The 12,383-nt window shown below is 42.8% G+C and overlaps 1 protein-coding gene across 1 annotated transcript in view; it reads left to right on the top strand.

Moving 5' to 3' along the window:
• The window catches only part of LOC115149254 (ankycorbin), a 67,051-nt gene that overhangs the window by 34,340 nt on the left and 20,328 nt on the right, over positions 1-12,383 (top strand). Inside the window, exons 3-7 of the mRNA XM_029691933.1 lie at positions 902-1,032; positions 5,397-5,485; positions 8,271-8,335; positions 9,563-9,620; positions 10,556-10,626. Coding sequence (XP_029547793.1) covers positions 902-1,032; positions 5,397-5,485; positions 8,271-8,335; positions 9,563-9,620; positions 10,556-10,626 — 414 coding nt within the window. The remainder of the gene's footprint in view (positions 1-901; positions 1,033-5,396; positions 5,486-8,270; positions 8,336-9,562; positions 9,621-10,555; positions 10,627-12,383) is intronic.

Here is a 12,383-nt window from a genome sequence, read left to right on the forward strand (position 1 = left end):
GCCTCCCATCATCCTACGAATAGATGGAAGTGAATGGGTGCATGGCTGCTATAATCAAGCCTGTGTGTATGAGCATGCCAGGCAGGGTAGGACAGAGTCAGTGAGGCCAGCCAGTAACCTCCAGAAGGAACTCACAGCCCCCACTATGAGGTCAGGCTGGAGCCCTATATGTCTTGATTACAATGAGGGAAATTAGGGAAATTCGTTGTGAAAATGGACTGCAACTGAGTTTTGGACATTAGTCATTTTCGGTGCATTTCAACCATTCATGGGCTCTGGTGAAATTCATGCCCATGTAAATCTCTGCAGAGAAGCTTTCATTTGAGGAATTGATTTCATGGTTTAGGTGCAGGGGGATGCTGGCTTCCTTAGGCATTGTGTTATCACAGAAATATGATCCAATGGTTTCAGGTGAGAAAGCAAAGGATAGGCATAAGCGTTTCGAACTGAATGACTGTCATGTCATGACTGGCATTGGTCTTCAAGGTTGAAAATATGTTGAAAGTGAAACAATCTTCTGTTGATGGTGTTGAAACAGAGCCCTGGTGCAGCATGCCTAATACCTATATGCCATAATGAAACATGTGTTCCTCAGGTTATGTAATGGGAAGCTCCCTACTTAAGGATTAAGCCTAAATGGGATTATCACCCTCTAGACTAGAGGTTACCAGAGAGACATGGCTGGCCGCGTTCACAGGCTGAATTGCGTTAGGTTCACGGTGGAGTAAAACCAACAAACAGCTATGACATCTTTCATCTTTTATGCTAATTGTCTACAACGGGTAAGGGGCTGTGGTTTTCGCCACACAGGATTTGAACAGTAATCATTCAGTAATAGATATATTAAACTGTGAATGAGAAGCATTAACCTCTGTAATGTTTTATATCTCTCTCTCCTCAGGCCCATGAATGGAGCAAAAATGATGAGCGACTCATGGCAGCTGTGGAACATGGGGAGGTAGAGAAGGTGGCCTCCCTCCTCACCAAGAAAGGAGCCAACGCGTTCAAACTGGACAGTGAGGGCAAGTCAGCGTGAGTATCAAGGGTTGAGGGACAGGGTTTGGTCAGACACAGATTAGAAACAGGGAATTGGGACCACTTAGGATGTGTGTTGTGCAAACTGAATTAAGGGACAATGTGGAATATCAGTATAGTAATGTTTATTGTTAAAATCAATCACATTTCTGCTCATCTTCCCTGAAACATCTAAAATTCCAATATTGATACCATTTCAGTGCCGCAGTGAAGTTACAGTACTTAGATATTCCCTCAAAGTTCTATGGTGACACATCTACAATAGTTTATAGTGAGAATTGCCCCCAGGCAACTGTTCAGATCGATAAGCCATAGTCCATGTCACTATTGGAGATGCTACTGTACTGAACTGAACTGCCCTAGATACAGTACCTTGAAATGACTTCTGTTGAAGGAGGAATCAGTCATGTGGAGTTAGATTAGTTTGAGATTTTATCATGGTTAGAGAAAGTAAAAAAAATTAAAACAAAAAGTTAGGCAAATCACTGGTTCTTATTAACTGCACCTTGACCGACAATGAGTTGCTAAGTATAGCACAATAGAAATATAATAATATGCTATTTAACTACTTGAGTCACATCATCAGTCATCTCCTTTATTCCTTCTCCTTTTGTTCATCTTTAATCTGATGATGTGGGTTTTTGCTTTGCCCTTCCTCTTATTCCATAATGAATATGTGCTAAAAGCTAAACTGCATTATATTGTAACACCTTTGAATGTCAACAGGAATTCCTGTTCTATTTTAGTGTCTTACTCCATGTGCACAGACCTGTGATGGTCAATGGCCTTTCATTGATAGCCTATAAAAAATATATACAATTCCCATAATGTACATGGTCTCCTTTGTGTGTTTAAGAAGCTCCCAATTATCACACAGCGTGATTTTTAAAAGCACAATACATTTCATGATTATTATTACAAAACACACATGCACACACACAGACAATTAGACAAAAACACAGTAATCATGCATGTCACCAATGTAGTCTGAATCATTAGGAAAATGTGCCTAATTCCATTCATTGCATGATGTGTTATTGCAAGAACAAAGACATCATCTTAAATTAATACTGATTTATTGTCTTCTAGGAGTTAAATTGTGTCTTTCCACTAGTGCTTGTTATTATAAATTAATCATAGTTTCAAATCAAATTGTATTAGTCACATGCGCCGAATACAACAGGTGTAGACCTTACTGTGAAAAGCTTACTTACAAGCCCCTAACCAACAATGTGGTTTAAAAAAATATGAATAAGAAATAAAAGTAACAAGTAGTTAAAGAGCAGCAGTAAAATAACAATAGCGAGGCTAAATACAGGGCGTACCGGTACAGAGTTAATGTGCGCGGGCACCGGTTAGTCGAGGTAATTGAGGTAATATATACATGTAGGTAGAGTTATTAAAGTGACTATGCATAGATAATAACAAAGAGTAGCAGCGGCGTAGGGGGGGGGCGGCAATGCAAATATTCTGTGTAGTCATTTGATTAGATGTTCAGGAGTCTTATGGCTTGGGGCTAGAAGCTGTTTAGAAGCATCTTGGACCTAGACTTGGCACTCCGGTACTGCTTGCCGTGCGGTAGCAGAGAGAACAGGCCATGACTAGGGTGGCTGGAGTCTTTGACAATTTTTAGGGCCTTCCTCTGACACCACCTGGTATAGAGGTCCTGGATGGCAGGAAGCTTGGCCCCAGTGATGTACTGGGCCGTACGCACTACCCTCTATAGTGCCTTGCGGTCGGAGGCCGAGCAGTTGCCATACCAGGCAGTGATGCAACCAGTCAGGATGCTCTCGATGGTGCAGCTGTAGAACCTTTTGAGGATCTGAGGACCCATGCCAACCTTTTCAGTCTCCTGAGGGGGAATAGGTTTTGTCGTGCCCTCTTCACGACTGTCTTGGTGTGCTTGGACCATGTTAGTTTGTTGGTGATGTGTACACCAATGAACTTGAAGCTCTCAACCTACTCCACTGCCGCCCCGTCAATGAGAATGGGGGCGTGCTCGGTCCTCTTTTTCCTGTCGTCCACAATCATCTCCTTTGTCTTGATCACGTTGAGGGAGAGGTTGTTGTCCTGGCACCACACGGCAAGGGGTCTGCCCTCTTCCCTGTAGGCTGTCTCATCATTGTCGATGATCAGGCCTACCACTGTTGTGTCGTCAGAAAACTTAATGATGGTGTTGGTGTCGTGCCTGACTGTGCAGTCATGAGTGAACAGGGAGCTTTGAGGGCACTATGGTGTTGAATGCTGAGCTGTAGTCAATGAACAGCATTATCACATAGGTGTTCCTTTTGTCCAGGTGGGAAAGGGCAGTGTGGAGTGCAATAGAGATGGCATCATCTGTAGATATGTTAGGGCGGTATGCAAATTGGGCTGGGTCTAGGGTTTCCGGGATAATGGTGTTGATGTGAGCCATGACCATCCTTTCAAAGCAATTCATGGATACAGACGTAAGTGCTATGGGTCGGTAGTCATTTAGGCAGGTTACCTTAGTGTTCTTGGGCACAGGGACTATGGTGGTGTGCTTAAAACATTTTGGTATTACAAACTTGGACAGGGAGAGTTTGAAAATGAAGACAAAATGAAGACATTTGCCATTTAGTTGCGCATGCTCGCAGTACACGTTCTGGTCATCCGTCTTGTGAATGTTGACCTGTTTAAAGGTCTTACTCACATCGGCTGTGGAGGGCGTGATCACACAGTTGTCCAGAACAGCTGGTGCTCTCATGCATGTTTCAGTGCTATTTCCCTCGAAGCGAGCATAGAAGTAGTTTTGCTCATCTAGTAGACTCGTGTCACTGGGCAGCTCTCGAGTGTGCTTCCCTTTGTAGTCTGTAATGGTTTGCAACCCCTGCCACATCCGACGAGCTTCGAAGCCAGTGTAGTACGATTCGATCTTAGTCCTGTATTGACACTTTGCCTGTTTGATGGTTCGTCAGAGGGCATTGCAGGATTTCTTATAAGCTTCCAGGTTAAAGTCCCGCTCCTTGAAAGTGGCAGCTCTAGCCTTTAGCTCAGTGCGGATGTTGCCTGTAATACATTGCTTCTGGTTGGGGTATGTGCGTACGGTCACTGTGGGGAGGACGTCGACGATGCACTTATTGATGAAGCCACTGACTGATGTGGTGTGCTCCTCAATGCCATAGGAAGAATCCCAGAACATATTCCAGTCTGCTAGCAAAACAGTCCTGTAGCTTAGCATCTGCTTCATCTGACCACTTTTTTATTGACCAAGTCACTGGTGCTTCCTACTTACATTTTGCTTGTATGCAGGAATCAGGAGGATATAATTATGGTCAGATTTGCCAAATGGAGGGCGAGGGAGAGCTTTGTACGCATCTCTGTGCGTGGCGTAAAGGTGGTCTAGAGTTTTTTTCCCTCTGGTTGCACATTTAACATGCTGATAGAAATTTGGTAAAGCAGATTACAATTTCCCTGCATGGACCTTGCAATTGACGTACTTGAGGAAGTGTAATTGGTGTTGAAGTGTGGGCTATCTGAGGAATCTGTTGTAGAATACTGAATTACCCCTGAAAGTTATCGGTCTGTGCCAGGCATATCAAACATGTTCGTCAGGCAAGTGTGTTTTAAATTGCTTTCCATTCTGAGGGGAATACATTTCATGAGAAAGGTCAATTAAATAGCCTAAACACTTGCTTATCTCAGTATTCCTATATTAGATAATCCCTGTTCATTAAATAAGTGACAACAACTATTTGGAAGAAAGGGTTTTGTTTTCTCTTCCAAATCGCTTCAATGTCTGTTCAGTGTAGTGAAGACATCCTCTATAGCAGTGGTAATTGCTCTGTTTTCGTGTTCTTCAGTGGAGTGGTCCTATGGGTCACCCGGCTGCCTGTGTTAGCTCTGTGTGTGTGTTAGCTCTGTGTGTGTGTTAGCTCTGTGTGTGTGTTAGCTCTCTGTGTGTGTTAGCTCTGTGTGTGTGTTAGCTCTGTGTGTGTGTTAGCTCTGTGAGTCTACGTGATGGCCTAGAGAGCAATGCTCATTGATCCACAGCAGTGCACTAACCCTGTTCTAACAACACATACGAAAGGCAAAGCTCAGAACATAATCAATACATTGGCGGATGCTGAATAAACTCATTCTCTAGCACAGAATTCAATAGTCCCCACACTACTTAACCTTTTCTTGATGTTTCCACCTTAAAGAAGCAGATCTAGCCAGTGAAAATTATATTGACTGATGTCAATGACCGTTATTTACTTTTTGTAGAAGGAATTGTAGGGATTTATTTTTACAGAATTGATTACTGTACTTTCTGTTTATTCATCCAATGACCTGTTGAATCTCCCCTGTGTTAGACTGATCATGTTGTTGCTCTGTGCTGTCTCTCTCTCCCCATATAGTCTCCATGTGGCTGCCACCCGTGGTCAAACTGAATGTCTGGCAGTCATGCTGGCCCATGGAGCAGACACATCTGTCATAGACGCCTCAGGTTAGTGGACTACAAACCTTGTACTGTGCCTGCCCAACAATGAATCAAATGGCCACCCGGACTATTTGCATTTACACCCCCCCCATTTGATTTTAAACTGCTGCTATTCGCTGTTTATTATCTATGCATAGTCACTTTACCCCTAACTGCATGTACAAATTACCTCGACTAACCTGTACCCCCGCACATTTACTTTGTACAGGTAGCCCCTGTATATAGCCTCGTTATTGTTATTTTATTGTGTTACTTTTTACATTTTTTTACTTTAGTTTTTTTGTAAATATTTTCTTAGCTCTTTCTTGAACTGCATTGTTGGTTAAGGGCTTGTAAGTAAGCATTTCATGGTAAGGTCGACACCTGTTTTATTTGGCGCATGTAACAAATAAAGTTTGATTTGATTTGAGATCCAGATGAATATTTGAAGGCAGAGCTACTTACATAACGTGAATATATCCTGAGCATAATGTAGGTGAACATTCCCTGTAGAACTAATCTGCTCAAAAAATGTTCTCAAGTATGATTTTACTACTAGTTGTTACATATATTACTGCTAGTGGTTACAGATATGACTGCTAGTTGTTACATATATTACTGCTAGTGGTTACAGATATGACTGCTAGTTGTTACATATATTACTGCTAGTGGTTACAGATATGACTGCTAGTGGTTACAGATATGACTGCTAGTGGTTAGAGGCTAGTGGTTACAGATATGACTGCTAGTGGTTATAGATATGACTGCTAGTGGTTATAGATATGACTGCTAGTGGTTACAGATATGACTGCTAGTGGTTATAGATATGACTGCTAGTGGTTATAGATATGACTGCTAGTGGTTATAGATATGACTGATAGTGGTTACAGATATGACTGCTAGTGGTTACAGACATGACTGCTAGTGGTTATAGATATGACTGCTAGTGGTTATAGATATGACTGATAGTGGTTACAGACATGACTGCTAGTGGTTACAGATATGACTGCTAGTGGTTATAGATATGACTGCTAGTGGTTATAGATATGACTGCTAGTGGTTATAGATATGACTGCTAGTGGTTACAGATATGACTGCTAGTGGTTATAGATATGACTGCTAGTGGTTATAGATATGACTGATAGTGGTTACAGACATGACTGATAGTGGTTACAGATATGTAATCGCACTCCACACTGCCCTTTCTCACCTGGATATAACCTGCCTCAATGACTACCGACCCATAGCACTCACATCTGTAGCCATGAATTGCTTTGAAAGGATTGTCAGGGCTCACATCAACACCGTTATCCCAGAAACCCTAGACCCACCCCAATTTGCATACCGCCCTAACAGATCTACAGATAATGCAATCTCTATGGCGCTCCACACTGCCCTTTCTCACCTGGACAAAAGGAACACCCATGTGAGAATGCTGTTCATTGACTACAGCTCAGCGTTCAACACCATGGTGCCCACGAAGCTCATCACTAAGCTAAGGACTCTGGGGCTAAACACCTCCCTCTGCAACTGGATCCTGGACTTCCTGACGGGCCACCCCCAGGTGGTAAGAGTAGGCAACAACACGTCTGACACTCTGATTCTCAACACTGGTGCCCCTCAGGGGTGTGTACTTAGTCCCCTCCTGTATTCCCTGTTCACCCACGCCTGCGTGGCCGAACACAACTCCAACACCATAATTAAGTTTGCTGACGACACAACAATGGTAGGCCTGATCACCGACAACGATGAGACGGCCTATAGGGAGGAGGTCAGAGAACTGTCAGTGTGGTGCCAGGACAAAAACCTCTCCCTCAATGTGAGCAAGACAAAGGAGCTGATCGTGGACTACAGGAAAAGGCTAGCCGAACAGGCCCCCATTAACATTGGCGGGGCTGTAGTGGAGCGGGTCGAGAGTTTCCTTGGTCCTTGGTGTCCACATCACCAACGAACTATCATGGTCCAAACATACCAAGACAGTTGTGAAGAGGGCACGACAAAAGATTTTCCCCCTCAGGAGACTGAAAAGATTTTGCATGGGCCCCAGATCCTCAAAAGTTTCTACAGCTGCACCATCGAGAGCATCCTGACCAGTTGCATCACTGCCTGGTATTGCAACTGCTCGGCATCTGGCCGTAAGGCGCTACAGAAAATAGTGCGAACGGCCCAGTACATCACTGGGGCCAAGCTTCCTGCCATATAGGACCTATATAATAGGAAGTGGCATCTGGCCGTAAGGCGCTACAGAAAATAGTGCGAACGGCCCAGTACATCACTGGGGCCAAGCTTCCTGCCATCTAGGACCTATATAATAGGAAGTGTCAGAGGAAAGCCCATAAAATTGTCAGAGACTCCAGTCACCCAAGTTATAGACTGTTTTTTCTGCTACCGCATGGCTAGCAGAACTGGAGCACCAAGTCTAGGACCAAAAGGATCCGCAACAGCTTCTACCCCCAAGCCATTTACACAATTTACATTGACCCCCCTCCCCCCTTGTACACCCCACCTACATGTACAGATTACCTCAACTAGCCTGTACCCCTGCACACTGACTCGGTACCGGTGCCGGTGCCCCTCGTTATTGTTATTCTTATTGTGTTACTTTTTGTCATTGCTTTTTATTTTAGCCTACTTGGTACATTTTTTATTCCTCTTGAACTACACTGTTGGTTTAAGGGCTTGTAAGTAAGCATTTCACAGTAAAGTCTACACTTGTATTCGGCGCATGTGGCAAATAAAGTTTGATTTGATTTGTACTTGGGAGTTGAATTCAACGAAAATATGTCTTACCTGGATGTCTTTTTCTCCTCAGGTTTTAGTGCTTTACACCTAGCTACCAAAAACAACCATCAGGAGTGTGCCAAAAAGCTTATACAGGTAAGATGGAGCTACTGAATGAATGAAACTGCAAACATAAATGGTGACCGATAACTCACTCACTGACTGTATCGGATGAAGTCATTGATTTGTTCTTGGGTAGTTCATTATCACCCTTATTTATGGATCATTTCTATGCCGGAGAGCTAAAACAGTTGTGCTTGTTGTTGAATCACAATTTAAAAATGCACACTTACCATTGTGAAGATGGGTTCACTGACTGACTGTAACACAGTCTTGTGATGGGAGGCATGTGATATCTGTCTGCGTTCTGTCTGGTGATCCTCCTGTCTGTCCTGGTGTATCTGCTGATCTAACACATGACCTCCTCTCTATCCTCCACACAACCCTGATATGACCTCAGTTTAGCCATACATAAGATCACACTATAAAAGGCTTCTGCAGGAGCAATATTGATATCTTGTGGAAAACAGTACAGTACAGTACAGTACAGTACAGTACAGTACAGTACAGTACAGTACAGTACAGTGGACAGCTGGTTCAAGTCCTATTGTAGTTCAGGGATTTTTGTGTAGTTCAGATATTAAGAATACATTATCTGTGCGTGAACTGTTGTTAGTTAGTATTATTCAGCATGTCATAACTGTGTGGATAAAATAATTTATGAAGCTGTCAGACTCAAGGCTGCACCACACTCACTGTGCATACAAGATTATACTTAGCCATCAATCAGAATGGCTGACTCTTAATATGATCTGAGTGAATGGTTTCATCTGCTCAATGCTAATATCAGTCATCCTTATACCTTGTTTAGAGAATGGATCTAACTTTTTGAGCGGCTCTGTGGTACATGAAATTCAACTTTGGTGTAGCAATTATGTACTAAAGCTATTTTTATGATTGATATGTAGCCTATTTTCAGTGGGTTAATTTTATGTCTATCTATGCTGAGATTGAGACCATTTTCTGAACAGTTGGGAAGCTGAAGTCAGATGTAATACATATCCTTCCCTCTCTGGTAATACCTGTCAAATTAATGGCCAGCTAAGCCATTGCCCATACAGATTGACTTGACACACAGTCAGAAATCTGATGCAAGGGCACTCTCATTAACTCCAAATTAAAATGCATCTCAAAAACATCTGACATACTCTTAGCAAACACAGTTCATTAAGGCTCAATCACATTTTTCAGATCAACCATCACAGTGATAAAAAAAGAATATGGTCATATAGATGTTGACCTAAACCTGTGTTTTCCCACCAGAGTAAATGTGTGTTGGATGCTCTGGACTGCTCAGGAAAGACAGCCCTTCACTACGCAGGTAAGACTTGGTTAGAAATAACTTAATGAGTGTTATACCTATAATTAAGGGCTCTATAATGCCTACATAAAAGTATGAAAGTTATGGCTGGGAAATTGTAATGTAGCCATTAATTAAAGATTCAACCTGAAATTAGATTAATTTGTATTACTTAAGTTGATACCCATCAAACTAGGAGGATAACACGTCTCAATGATTCTTCTTCTTAGGCGCAAAGCAGCAGATAGCGTATCTACTAAGCACCTGATCCCCATTCCCCTCTTTCAGTCGCGGTTCTCCAGCTGCAACTATGACAGTACCTCAGCTAAAAGGCCTGCTGATGATTACAGAAGATTAGCTGCAGCTCTAACACCAGACTACCCATTATATGTCTCTGTACAGTAGATGACAGGAATGTTTCTAAGCCTGGAGTGAACCATACATGTACTGTACTCTTGAATGGCTCAAAGAAGAGCATCTTTCGCTGTACACTCAGTGTGACACTAGTCAATGAATAGGCCACTTAGTTAGACAGAGTTTAGATACAGGAGTGCTGTTCCAGTTGTTAGTGTTTGTGAAATTGGAGACGTACTGGAGAGTTTCCTACCATTTTAGAGAGCTTTCAGCCGGCAGGGGATGCTTTTATCTTTGGATGAAAGACCTGGATCAAAGAGAACTGTATAAAGGACCATATCAATTACACAGGAGACTCTCTACTGCCAGGTTCTGCCTAATTATCTCCAGCGTTCCAACTTCCAGCTATGAACGACTGTAGGATAATTCTACCATGTTGGACACAGTGGAGTTCTATTCAGGCAATGAACGGCTATAGAAGTAGTCATGCCTGGCTCCTGTGGGAGATCTTTGACATGTCGTTTTGTATTAGTGCCATATATAACTCCATGGTAGACAAGGCATTTTAGGTGTTCAAATGATTTTCTTATTTTCTCCCTCAGCTGCCAGTGGAAACATTGTGATTGTCCAAACCTTATGTGAGCGCAAGTGTCCGGTGAACGTCAGAGACATGGTATGTATGCCTTTCAATCAGATACAGTCCAGTTCCCTCATTCAGTTCAAGTTATTGTTTGTATAGGGCTTCTTTGAAGGTCTTCAACTCAAACTAAAGAAATAGGGAAAATACTTCGACATAAATGCAGCATGCAGCAGTCCTATTGTACTGGTTCTGCTGTGCCTTAAACGTGACAAACAAACTAGCATCCTCTGACTGACTGACTGTGTGGGGGTGTGCATGTGAGTGTGTGTTTCTTGGGTTGATGTCATGTTATTGTGGTGTTAACTGTGTGTGTGATGTGGGTTTGCTGTGTGTGAGAGGCATGCATTGAGTATTTGTGTTGTGGTAGCTGGGCTGCGTCCCCGACTAAAAAAAATCTTGGTTACATTTACATTTACGTCATTTAGCAGACGCTCTTATCCAGAGCGACTTACAAATTGGTGCATTCACCTTATGATATCCAGTGGAACAACCACTTTACAATAGTACATCTAGTCAATCACCACCTTCCGGAGACACCTGAAACCCTACCTCTTTAAGGAATACCTGGGATAGGATAAAGTAATCCTTCTAACCCCCCCCCCCCCCCCCCAAATATATAGATGTACTATTGTAAAGTGGTTGTTCCACTTTACAATACTTTATCCTATCCCAGGTATTCCTTAAAGAGGTGGGGTTTCAGGTGTCTCCGGAAGGTGGTGATTGACTCCGCTGTCCTGGCGTCGTGAGGGAGCTTGTTCCACCATTGGGGTGCCAGAGCAGCGAACAGTTTTGACTGGTTGATCAAGATCCTGTCTCTCGACCAATCGATTGGATGAAATGTTTAAACTTATTTGTCCATATATAGACAGACACACCCTATGTGTTTGAATAGAATTGCCTACATATGCTTGTATGATGCTTTAAGCACACTGTTTGATTAAATAATTAAGACAAGCAAATGACTCAAGAAAGAGCCCAATGGTCACACTGTGTTAAAAAAATGACAACGAATTGACTGTGTGACTGGCGCACGTTGTCTCTCTCTCCTCCCTACTGCAGCGAAAAGGCACCACAGCACAGCAAGTGTATTGCGCTGTCCATGCTGAAGCTGCAACATCATTTCAGCCATTTAGTTTCTTATTTGTTTCTGACTGAAAAGTTCTGTTTCCGAAATCCCTAATTTGTTTAGGAAAAACATTCCCTATTCCCTCAACCCTTGCTGTCTTTACGTGAAACATGTAAACCATCGCGTGCATGTGACCAATAGGGCCTGACATCAGTAAATGGATTATTACAAACCATCAAACACAGTAGCACGTGACAGCAAAATGGATGCGGAGCATGTGAAAAAGAAACTTGAAATGGGCAAATGTTTACTGTCACGTTCTGACCAGCAGATGGAGCTAGTGTTTTAGTTTTGGGGTCAGGACGTGGCATGTTTGTGTTGGGAATGTTTGTGTGGATGATTGGGACTTCCAATTGAAGGCAGGTGTGTATAGTTGCCTTTGATTGGAAGTCCTATATAGGTGTGTGTGTTTTTCTTTGGGGTTGTGGGTGGTTGTTCTTGCACTGCGTTTGCATAGCCTGTGAGACTGTCCATATTGTGAGTATCATTTATTGTTTTGTTTTTCGGTGGATGCTTTGCCTTTTACCAATTAAAAGAATGAGTGTCCACACTGCCGCTGCGCCTTGGTCCTTCTCTCTCATATACGACATATTCAACGACAAGTATGACTTATTCTGTGACAGAACCACCCACCTACACAGGACCAAGCAGCGGAAGAAGGCTG

Source organism: Salmo trutta, chromosome 15 (genome assembly GCF_901001165.1).
Source record: "Salmo trutta chromosome 15, fSalTru1.1, whole genome shotgun sequence".
NCBI classification, from domain to species: Eukaryota; Metazoa; Chordata; class Actinopteri; order Salmoniformes; family Salmonidae; genus Salmo; species Salmo trutta.